Source organism: Rhipicephalus microplus, chromosome 7, assembly GCF_043290135.1.
Source record: "Rhipicephalus microplus isolate Deutch F79 chromosome 7, USDA_Rmic, whole genome shotgun sequence".
Lineage (NCBI taxonomy): Eukaryota > Metazoa > Arthropoda > Arachnida > Ixodida > Ixodidae > Rhipicephalus > Rhipicephalus microplus.
Window position 1 is genome coordinate 7,611,699 of NC_134706.1, and position 17,776 is coordinate 7,629,474.

Genomic DNA, 17,776 nt, shown 5'->3' on the forward strand with positions numbered 1-17,776 from the left:
ACCCGGGTCTGCTGCGTGCTAGCCCAGTTTTCTAACACTGAACCCCGCCGGTGCTCAGAAATAGTTTCGAAACTGGCCTTACGCAGGAGTGATGTCGGGAAAGGTTCAATCACGTTAAAATGAGTGATAAAGCATTTTAGAACATCAAAGGAACATAACCAGGTGCCACACAATGTGAATTGAATAACGAGTGGGTCATCCAAAGCTCCAGCCCATTAGAAAACTCGTTCTTGATCACCTATTAACTTTGGCACATACCCACTTCAGGCATGATTCTTTTTCTTCGTCAGCCACTGCATAAAAAAATTGCACAAAATTCCTAGTAAATGTGTAGCACATGCCACGCTTCTCTGAAGAATGATGAAGAATAGCTTAGCAAATGCTGGCCTATTTACTACACAAAGATTATGAATATTTATGATGTAGCGGGTACCCAGAATGTGTGCTTGTAGAAGTTACCCAAACACTGTTTAGAAAAAGCTCTAAAAGGCCGCTCTTCTAGCTTTCGTTGTGCTGTGCGTTCCATGCAGGCCTGGCATTTTGTTTAACACTCTTTAGGTAACTATCACACACACATGCAGGGTACCCACTACACCAATAATCATTGTGCAGTAGGCAGGCATTCACTATGCCATCCTTCGGAGAAGCGTAGTATCTGCCGCACACTTGCAAATAACTTTGTGCAATTTTTTCGTCTGTGTGCGACAATGAAGAATTATGGCAGAAGCTTTTGTAATCCGCCACAGTGGGTACGTGCCACAGTTAATATGTGAACAACATTGAGATTTTGTAAATGGTGGGAGCATTCAACGACCCATTCTTTGTGAAATGCGCATTATGTGACACCCAATTGTTCCTTTATCGATTTTTGGGACACCTGCCTATTCCCGACATCGTCTGTCTAGGCCAGTTTGCAAAAGAGTTATCATTATTTCAACTTTCTAGTTTTCTTTTTATTTCTTATTTTTAGTTTTCATGTGGATATTAAATACTTACTTTATTCCTTTATCTTTGCATTTCTTTGTGTACTGCATGGACATTTAGCGTCTATCTACGTATAAACGTATCTAGCTTTCTATGAAGCAGTCTACGTCTGTGTGCTCTCGTGATCACCCCATTAACTTGGGGAAAACCAAAATAAGTATTTGAGGGTACGGTAATTTGAAGAATATGACTTGCTGGTCATGACATGGATAATGTACTGTTCCTTCGCATACCTCGTCAAACCCTTTACGCCAGACACGTGTGACACATACCCGTAACCACGGGTGGGTATGTTCCACAACTATGTGGGCATGTGCCACAGGTGATTGACAGCTCATATCTACCCAGGAACAGCGAGGACAGACATTAGTAATTTTAAGGCAAGAGCATTAAGAAAAAGTTGGCATCGGCAGTGCTGACCCAATGAGTGCAAAGAATGACCGTCGGGGTCCCAGCAGGAATAGAACCCCAGTATTCTGCGTGTGCCACGTCAGCTCCCATGTCAGGTCCCGGAACTGCTTTTCGGATAGACCCAAATGTTCATGAAATGTCCATTGTAGTTGCAGTGGTGGCTGTTCGATTTCATAAACATTACATATGCACTCCTATGATACAGCTGTCACGTCTGGTTAACGTCCATTGTAGTTAAACATAATCTGCTGAAGTTAATTTAAGCCGTGTCCAGAGCTACCATCCTCACAAGCACAAGCGCAACATATGAGCTATATGCATCTGGTGTTGCTAATATCCATGTTGCTTTTGACATTGTTAGTCAGCTGTAAACAACTGCCCGTATGAAACATATGAGAGTGTTCAGCGTATCGTATGCGTCCAACATCTTGTAGTGGGTCTGTCCTATGTACGGCTGACGCAGAAGCCTAGCTAATGTTCCAGCTGCACACTGTCATACCGTGCACAATTAAGGTCCCCTATCCAAAGCTTGTCTCACTGCAGCTGCACGGGTTCGGGCGAATAGGGCAACTGGCTAGGTCAACAACACACTTTATTGCTATACATGGGCAATAATGTATAAATGTCGCGAGGAGACACTACAAAAAACAACGCTAGATGCTTACTCCTTCATTGTTGTCGTCCTCGGCTCGCAGGAGATTGCGGGTTCGACCTCCTTCTTTCTACACCGGTGTCAGAGAGAGCGTGCGGCCATCTGCACGCTAGTTTTGTTCACTGACCCGGTTTCCCTCTCCTTAACGAAGGTTTGTTTCGTTGCTGAGGGAGCGAAACCCGTTCTGTGCGCCGGGAAAGGGGGAATCACGAGCGGGGGTGTTCCATCCCTTTACAAGAGGCTTTATTGACTCGTACCTTAAGGAACAGACATGTCCACGCGATTAGGCTGTCGCGAGGCCGTAAAAGAGAAAGGGAGGCTGGGCGCACGTGCTCCCCCACAATGTGTACATATCTTTAACGTCAGTTCGTAACAATTTGCTCAATAAAAAAATTACGATGCGGTCAGCTTCCATCCGCATGCTTTGCATATCATCGATTCATAAGATACATAGGAACTGCCGTTTTTTTTACATACTCTGCTGTTCCTGTGCAATAACATGTTCCTGTGCCATCATGCCCTATAAAGGAGAAAGAGTGCTCCTTCACCCCATTGTGTGATATTTATGTGCACTTAGTCTCCGAGAGTGTTTGCCAGCCCCACTGATAGCCAAGGTGCACACTTTGCGATAACCTTAAACAAATAGAAAATTCATGTGTGCCTAGACCTGCAATAAGCACACGTGAAAGTGATCCATAATGGTTCACTTGCGATGTAAAGACTTGCATTAACGGGAAGAAAAGGGCTTATAGAAAAGTAAGTCAGTCAAATAAGCCAGAAGACTGGCAAAAATATAAATAAACCTCAAAACAAAACAGAAAAGGCCATTATTGAAGCAAAAAAATAAATATTTCATCTGCACTCTACCAAATTTGCTAAAAACAGATCCTAAAATGCTTTGGAATGTAGTTAGTCCTTAACAAGATCAGTTGGTGCCATCTATGCTAGGTGCCAACAGCAGCATGCCAACACTAGGTGAGTGTGCCGAGCAATTTCATAAGCACTTTGCCGGAGTCTGCACAGATGCATATCCTATTAATAGTTCCACAATCCTTCCGCACCAAACCATTCCGTTAAGCCTCCTATCAATAATCATAACCACAAACACGCAATTGACCGGTTGCCATTCAAGGCCAGCCCAGGCTCGGATGGCATCTGCGCTAAACTTCTGAAATTATCCAGTCATTTTTCAGTAGTTGTGCCTTAATTCTTTAGTGTTCCGACAGTCAATTGACTCTGGATGTGTACCCGAAGACTAGCAAATACCTCATGTTCTTCCCATACCTAAGAATGGTGATAACACTGTCTTCAATAATTATCACACTATATCACTAACCTCTATTAACCTCCATTAGTTGCAAACTGCTTGAAACATAATCGACACACACAGAATGGTGCATGTCAATCGAAATAATGTACTCATAAACAATCAGCATGGTTTTAGACTGCAACTGTCAAGTCAAAAGTAGCTTTACAAGTTGGTAAGAAACATTGACAACTCGCTGCACTTTTCCAATTTTGTTGACGGAATTTTTATTGATTTTTCAAAGGCCTTTGATAGCGTACCTCGCTAACGACTAACACTAAAGATAGGTAACCTTGAACTTGACAGCGAAACAACACGATGGCTTGAGGAGTTTCTAAAGGATTGCTCTTAGGTAGTTAAATGATGACATATCCAGTCCAACACTAGTCAAGTCTGGTGTCTCTCGAGGTATCATAATAGGACTGTTTTTATTTTTGATATTAATTTTGTAAGATATACTTATTTTCTTTATATGTATGGCTTTGAGCGTTACTGTTTCATTTTCTGTATTGTAGTTATTGCGTACTCCGGAGAGCAGAAGCCAAGTCAGTCGATTAAAACCTTTAGCCTCTAGCTCCTTAGGGAACACCTGAAATAAAGTTGAATTGAAAAAACACATTTAGGATGAGCGTGATCGAACAACTGTGGCAAAAGGAAGTAGAGTTGACGTGCATATTGTGTGCGACGCCGTGGCTATGCGAAATTATTTGATGGTACCGCTTCGACATACATCTGCATGATGTCGAACGTGCTCAATCCCTCGCTGACTCTCACAAACGTGGCTGCCCTCGGGCAATGCGTATGTAGACACCTGCTACCGCAGAAGTGGCGGAAACATACTGTACACTAAACAGCATCAAGACTACATCATTCAGTGCCACCACACCAGCTTTGGCGGGACTAAACTGCCATACGAGCCCTAGACATGCTGCGGGGTAAGCTTCCCCCTGACATACGAGTTTCCAACCTGGGTGCTTCACAACCTTGCCGACGTGCCATTTTTGTTCGGGCTTCAAAGCCATCATAGGTTATCGACTGGGATTACATTTGGCTGTCTACCGATACCGTGAAAGTCCTGTGACGTTCATAACGGTTCCGATGATGTCTCATGGCATATTGGAACCATTTATAACTGTTGAAGGTGATGCTGTCATGTGACGTTCAGGCAAGTCTGGATCCAGGCAAGTCTGGTTCAGGCAAGTCTGGATCGCTCAGCCTGCTGCTGCTTAAGTGATTTAGAAAACAGCTGAATAGCCCGTCTTTTCGCACTGTAGTCTTCTTTGGGATTCTCCTCCTCAATATGGCCGTGCTCTTTAGCTGTGTGCTCCAGTCCAGAAAAATGAGAGAGCTTGCTTTTAATGCAAAAAATCTTGCATGATACTGTTATGCCAGTAGTTTTTCAAAATTTGCTGCAACAAAAAGGATTAATGTTGGTCACCACCTTGCAGAAAACATTTTACAGCTTCCCTCCAAAAGCTAGAATGATGGTTTTATCTTGTATGACTTCGGTAAATTTAAACTTTAATATAATGAAATCGCACAGAATCTGAAAAAAAGAATTCTTAGAAATCAAAATGTTCCAAAATATACATATCGCCTCAACAGTCATAACAAAAAAAAAAAATATATGTCAATGCGACAACGCGACTTGGCAGATATGCTATGGAGGCTACAAAAGGGCAGAAGGTGCAGCGAGAATTCTAGATGTGGCGCAGCGCTGCTGTCGGCTCCATAGGCATATCGGCCGATGTTAAAAACGAGTGCGAGCCCCCCCAGCACACACACACTGAAAAAAGTACCCTCAAACTTTCGACAGTGGCCAGTTGTTGGCTGCACACTGGAAAACCAACAAGCGACAACTAAGGCGACTTTTTCCTTCACTTCTTACAGCTGAAGCGCAAAAAAGGTAGACTGCGGACGAAAGGGACAACGAGGAAAAGCGCTAAATTCCAACTAAAATTTCATTGCGAAACCCCAAGTACCTTTCACATGACATCACAATCATAACGATTAATGCACTAGGGTGAAGACAAACTAGAACTTAGCAGCAGAGAAATTACATAGAAAAACTATGTGCCGGTGAATGAAAAAACTCTAGTTCTTTTTTTGTCCACTGTCTACCTTTTTTTGCGCTTCAGCTGTAAAAATATGCTATACCAACTAGCCCACTTCCACACCATTTGATATGGTTATGAGGGAATGCGACAATGCTTGGTGTAAATGGCCGGACTTGTAGACCACAGTGTGCGTGAATTCTTGAAGACAGAGAGCCCAGCGAGCCAGGCGACCTGTCGGATCCTTGAGTGTTGAAAGCCAGCATAGGGCTGGAATTTACCAAATGCCCACAAGCGCCAGGCATTCACGCTCAGTAATTAAATAATAGTAATAGGGGAAAGTAGCTGGCTGGCATATGAAAGGACTCTATCATGACCGGATTATTGTTGACCTAGCACAGCGCCACTCCCGTTGCCGCTAACAACAGTGCGGACCTCGATTGGCGTGAACGCGTCGGAGTGAGTGAGAATCGGTGGTGTGGTCAGTAAGGTAATGAGGTGTGACAAAAGCAGCGGCTAGATCATGACCCCACATAAATTACTCATCCTTCTTATTGAGATCAGTTATAGGGCATGCAATGTCCATGAAGTTCTTGGCAAATCGTTGGAAACATGAGCACAGGCCCACAAAACTGTGAACGTCCTGGTGCAAGTTCGTACAGGAAAATCCAGAACAGTTCGAACTTAATTGGGATCACACTGGATGCTAGATGAGTCGACGAGTTGCCCTAGGATGGCAACTGGGCGATGCCCGAAGTAGTATTTCGAAGAATTAAGTTGTAGCCCAGCCACACGAAAAATGGAAAGAATGGATGCAAGTCGGTCGAGATGAGTCTCAAAAGTTGCCAAAAACACAATGACATCATTAAACGGCAGAGGGAGCATTTAAAGCTGCACAAAAATGTGTCCATCATCCGCTCAATTTGCGACTCCCGTGGCATTGCACAAGCTGAACGGCATAACTCTGAACTGGTAGAGACTGTCCGGCCTTACAGAGGCGGTCTTTTTACAGTCGAGGTCGTCTACTGCGATTTGCCAGTAACCGAAGCGTAGGTTTATCGAAAAAAAAAAAAAAGTTGCACCGTAAAGGCAGTCCAGAGCATCATCAATGCGAGTTAGCGGGTACTGTACACATCCTCTTTAGTTATTTTGTTTAAGTGCCGATAGCCCACACAGAAACGTCAGGTGTTATCTTTCTGTTTAACTAGGACAACAGGGGACATCCACTGACTCAAAGAAGACTCAATAACGCCCTTTGTGAGCATTTTGTCAACCTCCTGCTGAATAACTTCGTGCTCTGACGGGGGCACTCGGTAAGGACGCTTGTGGTTTGGAGACGCATCACCAGTGTCTGTGCGGTGCTCGACCTCCGAGATCTGACCTAGGGGTACCTAGATTGGGTCTCTGACCTAAAGGTCTGACCACACGCACCTGTTATAGTGCATCAGCGCATGGCCATCTGACATGACATCGTGCCCTCTCCCTATAGAGAGAAAGAGCATTTGGCTATGCAAAGCTGCGCGCTCACTCTAGCCGAAGCGGATGCGACGCCACGCCAAAAAACCCCACGCTGACGTGCTGCAATGGGTGTGTGTAGTCCAGCCTTAAAAGTACCTAATGATACCTAGATTGAATTTCTATGCTAAGCCACATCGGCTACTGCTGAGTTAATTGATTGGCGATTCCAGTGAAGGTCCTCCGAGATTCAAGAAGCACCTCACTAAGCCTAAAACAATGATTATTCTCCCATGTTTTTTTGAAAAATGTGCCGAACCCACGCAAAGACTTTACTGTTGAATCTAAAGCAAATACAAGCACCAGTTCATAACTAACAAGCTACAAAGTGCTCGACGGTCACTTGATAGATTACAGGTGGACGGCAACACCTTTCGGCAGTGCAGCCGGTGGAGCAGCTTCTCCACAGAGCATGGTTGCTAGCGGCGTTGGAAAACAAATGCGCTACTCTGCTACCTGAAGGTAGCATATATAGTGACTCTATGTATCGTGACAACATTTGAGAGCGTGGATGTGCAGCTGATCGTGCCGGCTTCCTTGTGCACCGGTTGTGTCGTATATTTGTCGTCCGTGTTTTGTTGCCATGAGCTCGACTGTATGTGGCAGTCTCTTACTGGGATACAATAGAGATCCATGACACAGAAAAACACGCCAGGGGTTATTGCAACATGCAGTGGCAAGTGCAAGTTGACGTCAACTGGAAGCTGGTACCTATGTGAAGCTTTTGCTCTAGAGTCTGTATATCAACTTTGTGAACAGCTTGTCAAACGGCTGGTGCCATTGTCAGATAGGAATAAGACACAGTGCCCAGAGGCACTTTGTCCCAGAGTCTTACCTAACTCATCAACCTATCATGATTTGTACGTCTGTCCCGGCACTACCCTCCCAGGATTTGGTGAGAGGAAAGGTTTGTTTTGGGCAGACGCATACCCTGGCAAGGGGGCCACCGCTCGGCGCTAGGTGCCAAACAGACACGACCCGCCTCCCGGCGTACAAACCAGAGAGACCCAACAAAGGGTCTCTCTTCGGTGCGGTAAGTTCGGTTACAACGCACAAAGCGAACGTATTCTGGCAAAGTAGGCTTTCACAACGCGCAGGGCACGTTGCGGTGATGGCCCATCCCCTGGCTGCCATGGGTCAGGGAGACTCGAAAGAAAGGCTACCCTATGGTGCGGTAGCTTCAGTCACCGCACACAAAGTGACCGGCTAGTACAAGCCCCCAGAGTAGCCTAGTAACACTGGTCTGCCCCTTCATTTGCCTCTTCCACCTCCATGGCCTCGTCCGTGTGAGTGGGGGAATTTTGAGGAGTCTCGTGAGTTGACATCACTGGGCTCCGCCTTTATCTCCCGAGTAAAAACCAAACAAAAAACATGACCGCCTTGACTTGTGCCAGCCAATGGGAGGCTCGACAAAAAGGGCTCGCCTAGTGCGCGCAAGTGCTCTGGCCAATGAGCATTCAGAAACATTCAGAAAAAAGCGCCGACAGCAGACATGGCGACTGGTAGTATGTAGGTGTTCTTTGATAAAAGTTCCTCCATGATAGCAGGTGTTCTGTCGAAGCGGCGCTATTTTGAAACCCCGCTAACACCGCTGTGCACAAACAGCTTCAAAATAAGCCCAAGATTGCAGCTATCAGCCAAACAAATTTTCGAACAAATTCCTTCGAACAAATTATGCCTCCTGCGATGACATTCGCGGCTTCCGTGGCATCCGAAATGAAGTTTTGACCCTATTTACCTGGTGAAATCGGCGTTAATATTTTGAAGGTACATACCTGTCTAAAATGCATTTTTCTCATAACTGTTTCTTTTGGCCTTTTTTTACAATTCTAAGACCTGTGCCCACCTTAATACAAGCAGGAAAGATAGAGATGTACTGTATTATATGGCATTTTGAAATATTACTGGTAATATGTAAGCAAGATCTCTGCAAATTGCTCATGAATGTTGGAAAATTTCAAGATTCAGTTCTTTATCTGAATATCTTTACATTTGGTTACGAATGTGTACATTTGTACATCAGTTTTATTTTTGAACAATTCTAGAGCATTCTTTAAAAAAAATTATACTAACCTAATCCCAATATCAATGTTCTGCTTACAGAAAGGAAAACACTGCTTCAATTATATTTTTTTTCAAACTGGTGCAGCAGTTGCTTGAAGGTATTTTTATAATATTATATGTAGTGAAAAATCTGTCACCGTCAAGATGAAGTATCATCTGAAAAGGGGCAAGCAACTGCTCCAAATATACAATTAAAATGATTCCACTACTCAAAAAATTGCTTATTGTATTGGTTAAAACAAAGCCTATTTTTCTAATTAAGTGTGGATTCCCATTTTTATTTTTTCACTGAAGTCATGAAAAATGAGTTGGCACACCGAGCGGCAGAAAAGGCAAGACGCATATGATCCCCACGATGTGACCTTTCACTCGTGTATGCAATTGATGGCACATGTTACCCTGAGGACCATCTGGCAGTCTCCCGCAACACTCAGCTTTCCTGCTCACCCTTTCACCATGCTCTCTGTGCTCCACGTTAACTCTGATCTTTCACTGCAATAATTTTCTAAATTACAACGATGCAAGGCACACGGACGCTCATTGCAGTAATAGCCATCTAGGAGATGTGCTTAAAAATGAAAGAAGTAACACACAAACACAGTGCTACGTGAAATAAATGCATCCCTCAAGTGTATGTCGCTTACGTCAGTCATAACAATGAACATTTAATGCCAGCTTTTCTATGCCACGCGTCAAAATAAAAAGCAAAGGGGAGGAAAGGGTCAGTGAAAATTGAGAGAAAAGTCTCAGTCTTTGGCAGCTTCTTCAGCTTTGTGTGACCCTACATTTTCATCTTCTGACGTGTTTGTTGAGGGCTCCACGGTGCCACCATTAGATGATGAACTGTCTGGTTTGCTCTCTGCTGCTTCTGCAACGTCTGTTGTAATGTCTTTAGCAGAATCAGAGGGTTTCTCATTTCCTTCACACGCTGCTTTTTCGTCACTCACGAGTTTCTCGTTCTTGCCCTCGCAGTTGTCCTTTGGCACACTAGCACATGGTTCCTTTGGCATCTCCGAGTCTGGCTGTGGCTTTGTCACTTCCAGGAGGTTGTACTTTTTGAATTCCAGGTAATGAGGCATCAGGGAAATGCAGCAGATGTTTTGCAACACGTCTATCATGAGCACCAAGTCTGGCTTGTGTAACTCCCCTGTCCACAAAGGCTTGGCACTCTTCACCACCTGCAATTAACAAGCAGACAGGCTTGTTTGTGCAAGAAATTCAATGCACTACGTTAGACACAGTGTAGAAAGAGCCATGACATTGTCGTTTACATTTGAATAGGCTCAAGAGAAATATAATGCTCAACATCCTCGTAAAAATAGGTGGCACTAAGCCATGCAAGCCTTGAAACAATAGAACTAGACTAGTATGGTTGTTTCTAGGTTGTTTGTAGGCATTTACTAGGTGATAAAAGGTGTTTATAGGTTGCTTCTAGGTCGTTTCTAATTTTTAGCTACGTGTTGCTAGGTTTCATCCACGTTGACGCTCAGAACTGATGTACGAGTTAAACCACGAGCAGCCACAGACACGACACGGATGTCCAAACTCCAGAGACAGAGGCTCGCACTGAAACCAAGCATTCATACCTTTCATAGATCTCACAGGTCGCCGTTGGTGTTGCGAAATAGTAACGGAGCAACTAGGATCATGTGAGACTCCATCGAGAAAGAGGAAGCTGAGGTAGCATCGAAGGATGGGGCACATGCATGTGGTTGGGGGCAGTTCACATTAAGCATCAACAATAAACGGACTTCTCTCTCTCAGGAAATCAGTCATATCGCTACGTTATTGGCGCTGCAACACGCAATATTCTAAGCACGAAAGCGGATTGTCTGCAAGTACAGAAAAGAATGGAATCGTTTCGATCAAAGTGGAAGGCAGTAACACTGGATCGGCGGTGACGACATGCGAAGTCTCTTTTGGTGGTAGTGGTCAAGCCGCGCTGATGTGCGTGAACAGAGCTTCGCCAGCAATCATTTGAAGAGAGAACTTATGCACAGCTGTTACAATATGGGGTAGACGAGAATGAGTCAGTGGAGCAGTTCAGCAGCATTCTGAAGACGAAGAAAGAACTGAGAGAACAGCATTAAGAGATAACCAATCCTGAAAGTACAGGCAGAAGTTGAAATGGTGGAAGCTGTAACATGAACGATATGATTAAAGATGAATGTGCGGCAGTCAGTGACCAACTGAAGAAGCAGGCAAATGAAAAATCTGCCTACAGCTTGCCTACCAGCAACGATGACTCATTCGATTTCCTCGGTGATAGAACCAGCAGTCTTGTGTTTCCTGTGCGCCCCCTGCCATCGTATACATATGCTAGATGTGAGGACATTGTTCCGCTTAGCTTCGGAGAACTGGATGAAGCTGTGAGAAAACGAGGCAATGGTCGCCTAAAAACGAAGGTGAAAAGGCTGCTTCTGCTTCTGAAAGTGAAGCTGAGGGACCTGAAAAAGGAGCTAAAGCAGGATCGCCACCGTGTGAGCCAGCCATGCAAGCATCGCAGCAAAGATACCCCTACAGAGCAGCGAGAGAGCAGGGCGCAGGGTTCGAGCCGCAGCGAGAAATGTCGCTGGCAGCACTTCATGGAGAAAACTCCATACCGCTGCAGTGAACGGTCTACAGGTAAACCTGAGTGTGCAGTACACCCGAAACACCACACCGAGATGGAAGCATGCGCATCATTTACGAGTTGGATCAGCAGGCTTCATATCAGATTGGTGTCAAAGACGTGGTGATAGTACAAGAACAACTCTCCAAATGGCGTAACTGCATCACAGACGAGACGAAGTGGTCAGAGCCTGCTCTGTGCGTTCGGCAACCAACCACGTGGTGAACCAGCCGGTACAAAAGTTGAACATGTTATAAATGACAGCATGAATTGTGTCACATGCGTTCCCCCCCCCCGTAGAATGCTGAAAATAAAGAAGAGGGGCGTGAGGGGGAGGGGTGCGGCAACAGACGTAAAGTAAGAGAAGAAAAAAAGTAGGGAATGTGGAGCCAGCCCTGATCGCGTAAACATCGTTTTCCAGTTCCACTAGCGCAGGTCCTCGTTCTTGGCAGTTGGCACAGGCCTTCCATCATTTCGGAGTGTTGACGCAGCCGCTGTTGCTTTTTTCACTAGACCAGTGGTGAGTAGTAGAATTTACCCGTGGCCCTTTATGAGGATGATAGTTTTCCAATGGGCCACACAAATTTCCATGGCACATACCCGTTCCTTGGGCTGACAGTTGTCTAATGGACCTGTGGTAAGTAGTGAAATTCCACTAATTCCAGACAAGTGGGTATAAGAGACATCAGTTTGCCTACTGTAATATACCGATGGATAAGAAAATGCATATAAGGTACCATGCTAATAAGAGACATCTCATATAAAAGACGAGAATGGCTATCCGGAGCATGCCTCTTATAAAGGGGTTTAACTGTATATACATTTTGAAATGAATTTAAGAGGTCGAGCAGCAATGCTTTGTACGATCTCATGTGGAATCACCCAGTAGACTCCTAAAGGGAGACAGGGAACTGACCTGCACGATCTCTAGAAGCATCGCCTTGTGCTGAAGGCTGCTGTTCTGACGAATTTTTCCAGCGACCAAGTAAGCGACCTCGGGCGAGGCAGAGTCGTCGTAGGATGCGAGCACAGTCTCCACCTTCTTCTTAATTGTGTCCAGATGGGCCTTGCAAGTTGTCTGCACGGGCAGCAGGCGCTGGATGAAGCGGCTACGCTGTTCATGCTTTGCCTTCAGGTCCTCGAAGATGCTTGTCACCAAACGCCCAGGGTCATCCACCTGCGTTTTCCAAGAAAAACAATCATTGTCATCATTACCAAGCGCTGTTCCTGCCAATCGTGTGCAGCATCAAGGAGATTCCCGTTGTCAAGCCTATCCACATCAAATGCACAGTGCTACAAGAAGGATATGATGATGAGGACAATTTCTATGTCGCTGTTCAACAATAACAAAAAAATTTGCAGTTTTTCCATGTGCAAATACAACCAATGCATGAAGCTCCTTATAAATGAGACCCAAATGACTATGCGCCTGATCTCGCTGCTGGCCTCCACGAAAACGGTAGGGTGGGGAGCACGTCTGCTGTGCTTGGTGGTGGGAACGACTGAGTGAGTGTGCGGCGCATGCAGTGAAGCGCGAGCCAGCCCAGGCAACGGATCATCGAGTGGCCGAAGTAAAAGCCCGAAAATGCCACGGCATTGAGGACAACAGGGCGAAGCGATGGTTTCGCGCATTGTCTGCTTTGACGTGAGTGGGCAGAGACGAATAAAAAGGGAAAGACAGGTCAGAGATGGGTGCAGGCCCAAGAAACTTTGCTCCTAAAAACAGCAACAACATAAATATGATAAAGATGTTCTAACAAGTGATGTATTGTTAAATAGCTTAGTGTACGCTCCCAGAACTGGGTATGTCTTGTCTTCCGTCCATGTTTGTTTTTTCTGTTTTGCACAATCATACTTTAGCAATAAAATAGTGCTAGCTTGCTCAGAATGCTGCTTTCAGTGAACATCTAGCAATCACGTCACAGATAATCTTTTTCAGAACAGCACTTAAAAAAATGAAGGCACTGTCTGCTCCCTTACATTACAAATACAGTCGAGTCTCATTAATTCGAACATGCTTAATTTGAACTTCCGGTTAATTCAAGCTCACGATGAGGTCCCGTCAAAGCTATGTGTATTTCAATGGGCGAAAACGCCCGGTAATTCAAACGCGCAAGCATTTGCGACGATTAATTCGAACATACCGCGCTACGAAAATGCTCTCAGCACTCGACAACTCTACGCTGCACGCGAAGGAAATGAAAAGGAAAGAAAAGGCTGCGGTGGAATGTTTGCCCTCTCTCAAATGCCGATCTGCGACATGCCCGTGTCATGCTTCTCCCTTTTCCGTCCCTGCCAAAAAACCATTCTCCTTCTAACACCGCACATGAAGAGAGAGAGAGAAAAAAAATAAAGCTGTCGCTGGGTTGAATGAATGTGTGGTTGAAGGAAAGGAAAAAGGCACTATCTTCTGCAGCCCTTGTCCCTTGCGGGAGCACGGCTCTGCGCCTTGAGGGGGGGGAGGGGGTCTCTCACGCGCCAATGCAACTCGTTCCCCTTTCCCGTCCCTGCCACATAACCCTTCTCCTTTCAACGGTGCACGCGAAGAGAGCAAAGAAAAAAAAAGAGCGACCGTGGAGTGTCGGTTTTCTCTAAAATGCCGATCTGCTTCTCTCCACTTTGAGACGCTCCTCCTTTCTCGTCATGTGGTGGCCATGCTGCGGCTGCGTAGCGGCGAGTTGAAGTCCGTGTTGTCGTCGTTTCTAGGAAGTGTTGGCGCTGGACATTTCCGCGTGCAACTTCTCTTGCCAGGAGAATACTGAAGCCAAAGTAGAAATGCTTTGCAAGCTGCGTGCGAAATTGATTGACTCGCTGCAAGGCAAACATGTGCAGAGGTGCATAACCGATTACTTCAATTAATGATGGATGTCCTGTGATTTGTGAGTAAATGTAAGTCTTCTGAAACTCCCCCCCCCCCCCCCCCGTGTTTGCTCAATGTACGTGCGCCACTGCATGGAGAGCCCTCTTTTATTTAGCTTTCATTAAGTCTAACTTATTTTAATTCGAACAAACTTTTGGGCCCCTTCGAGTTCGAATTATCGAGATTCGACTGTAAGTCATTTAGTTAACACGAACTTTAGAGGTCCGAACACAGGGATGCAGACAAAAGATCACAAGAGAACACATATAAGTATACAATAACAAATAAATAAGCATATCATAGCAATAGAATAAATAAAGATGACATTTCACTTGTGCATTAAACAGTTAACGCCACACAATGAACAAGGTAATGCTAGATGCATAGAAACTATTACTCACTGTAGTCGTTACAAAAAAGTTTCTAGCCACATCCGTCTTGACCTTCTGGAAGCGGCGAACTTTGTCTTTGGACTCCTTGAGCTCACTGAGCTCCGCAGCTATGTCATCTTCGATAGACGCTTTGCTGTCTTTATCCTCTGGTTTCTGCAATATCGAAAAGAAAAATACAGCACAAAATGACATAAGTCCTAGGCATCGTATGTCACAAACACTGTGCTTGACACCAGCAACACTAGGGCGTCTACAAATTTATATTCCTGATTCCCAACTTTTAAAGGTTTTTTTTCTTAATGATAGTTTTCAGTATATTTCACGATTGGTAAGACTGCTTGAAAAACTGATTATCTGTGGGCTAGAAATTAGCCCTTTAATGGTTAAAAAACAAAGAGAGCTAAGGCACTTGCATAAGCTGAGTGCGGAATTGAGAACGTGTGCCACTGAATGAGCTTGACACGGTCCGGTAAGCCTTAGCTCACAGTGGGTCATGGCAAACCAGAATGCCTTCCAGCCAAGCCAAAGTCATGACCAAGACAAACAAGCACAAATTTACTGGCACGATTAACCTCATGCTTGGGAATTGAAATTAGCAGTACCCACTATTCATTTTTTTAATGTTAGATTTCTTCTTAGTTGTCTACTGTCGCGGCATAAAAAAGGAGCGACATTATAAGCTTTAATTTAGGGTAAAAAATTTTTCCATGATGATGATGATTATGACGCTGTAGCCATAGCCTTTTTGTAACAGGCTGGTGTCAATTGACTCCAGGCCAAAGACTGCGGAATAAAAGATAGACAGAAAGAAAATAGAAGAAAAAACACACACATGATTAAGAAGCACTAATGATTGTGCAGACTGCCATCTGCAGTCATTTTCCAAAACCAGGCTGGGTATTTCCTTAACTATACCAAGCTTTTTCGGTTGTTAGACACCTTAAACTCTATAACAATTAGCTTGGCAAGTAGAAGCTGCACATTACGGTAAAGCCATTGCTTAAAGAAGTGGAATTTTCTCAGGAACTCATTTTTGTAGGGCACAGCCATACAAACCCAAAGCAAGCAAAGGGGCTCTAGTTGCAGTTTTAATTTGAAGGAGTATGGAGTGGAGTGACGTGTCATGAACATAGAACAAAACAACTTACTGCCAGAAGGACATAAACTCACAACCTCCGCATTGTACACACCATGTATTACCATATTATTGAGAACTAAAAGACAATGATGCCTTGTCTGTTAGTTTTCATTAATAATGTATTACTGTTTGTGATACAATGATGGTTATTCCACTGTCAACATTCTATGCTATTTATGCGCGTGTAACCCAAGACACTGCTCAGTGATATCTGTACCCGGCCTTTCAGCACAAGTGTTTTGGATCTACACAGACATTAAATGGACACATAACATTTAAATACATGATTGGAAGACTATTGCTAAGCATGGCAGCAGTTGATTTCACAGCCTGTACAAAAGAAGTCAAACTGCTGGCACGCTGGATATGTGCCAGTTATGATGTCCCTTTCCGAACCGGTGAAGCTCAGCCATGCCCCTTTCATGTAATAAAAAGATTGGCTGGAACCACTCTTACTGCATTTACAAAAGAATAACAAGTGCTGCCAAATGCCTGATGTGATGCATTAAGTTACCATCTTACACTTGCAAGAAGAAAGACAAAAAATAACATTATAAAGAATACTTTAAGCCATTTATGATTACAACAGTAAAAATCAGCATTGATAAGGTATTGCAATCATGTGTGGTGGAGACACGCGTGATTCTAGTCCAGCCAAAGAAGTCTTACTGTTGCCATTTCATAAATTTGTGGTACCAATTGTGTCAGCTCGGGGCACAACTGGTGCTGTTTGGCTTATTCATCGACATCTGCAGTGCTGCAAACAAGGCTTTGTTTTCTGCTACTGCTATTTTTGAAATATTGAAGGGCTAGAGCATAGAGCCTAACAGTACAAACCACGAAGTATGATCATATGTATGATTGAAATAATTCATAACATAAATAAGGGAGAACGAAACTATTAATTCTGGGCTGTTCCATAACTACAATATAATTGCTAGGCATTTGGTAGTGAACTACGAATTCATTTCGACCAGCTAGGGTTTCTTTAACGCACACCCAAACCTACGTGTCGGCCTTTTGGCGCCATCGATATGCGGCCGCTGTTGTTAGCGGATCGAACCCGATTACTCGATATTATCAGCACCAAAACTCAGTCACTGCGTTATCATGGCCAGTACGATTGATTGCAAGTAAGGTGAAAAAGCGCTCGACAGTGCACATAGCATAATTTTAATATTGAGAAAAACAGCGCTTAAATGTGGTGGCGAGAAAATCCGTTCGCACACACGTCTGCGCTTTGTTTGTCGTTTGCTAGAAACGAAGCATGCTTGGTCCATTGCATAAACATTTTGTCGAAGGTAAGGCGTCGAATTAAATGAAACTGCGCATACTAACTTCAGGACCCCATATTTTGTCGGCGTATTCGTTGAGCAACTCGTAGCAGTCCTTCACGGCCTGGGACTCGCTTCGCTCGAAGGTGACCAGAAAGCCCGTCATGTCGGTTTCCAGGGAGCCGACTCTGCGCTTTTTGGCGAATGACTTGTAGTAATTCTTCTTACGTTTCTTGCCATCACCGCTGCTCATGGTTGATTTTTAACTTGGAAGTTTCCGAGTTCAAGATGACAATGAAAGGACAAGCCAACCGTGTTGAGCAGGATTCGTGTTACCCAGAAATATTTTCGCTAATATAGTTACACGGACAGTCGAACTGTTTAACTAATGTTAACAAATTGGTGTAGGTTAGCGCAATTGAGCGGGGAATCCACCAACGAACTTATCAAGCACATCCAGCCACGCTTGGGTTACTTGGGTAACGCAAATGCAAAGAAGCATACAATGCGGTTTG

General features: G+C 44.4%; 1 protein-coding gene across 1 annotated transcript; it reads right to left on the reverse strand.

Annotated features, from left to right (window-relative positions):
* Positions 1 to 9,631: 9,631 nt before the first annotated feature.
* LOC119179656 (THUMP domain-containing protein 1) lies at positions 9,632 to 17,722 on the reverse strand. Its single transcript, XM_037430777.2, has 4 exons — positions 17,326 to 17,722; positions 14,859 to 15,002; positions 12,514 to 12,774; positions 9,632 to 10,164 (listed from the first exon to the last, which is right to left on the reverse strand). Exons 1-4 carry the CDS (start codon positions 17,512 to 17,514, stop codon positions 9,733 to 9,735), a joined length of 1,026 nt encoding a protein of 341 aa, XP_037286674.2. The 5' UTR covers positions 17,515 to 17,722; the 3' UTR covers positions 9,632 to 9,732.
* Positions 17,723 to 17,776: the final 54 nt, after the last annotated feature.

Bases quoted from the DNA above. Each gene is read 5' to 3' on its own strand.
- LOC119179656 (XM_037430777.2), bottom strand. From the start codon at position 17,514: ATGAGCAGCGGTGATGGCAAGAAACGTAAGAAGAATTACTACAAGTCA. The intron at 15,003-17,325 runs GTTAGTATGCGC...TCGATATTGCAG, and splicing joins ACAAAATATGGGGTCCTGAA to AAACCAGAGGATAAAGACAG. The intron at 10,165-12,513 runs GTCAGTTCCCTG...TGTTAATTGCAG, and splicing joins TGCTTCTAGAGATCGTGCAG to GTGGTGAAGAGTGCCAAGCC.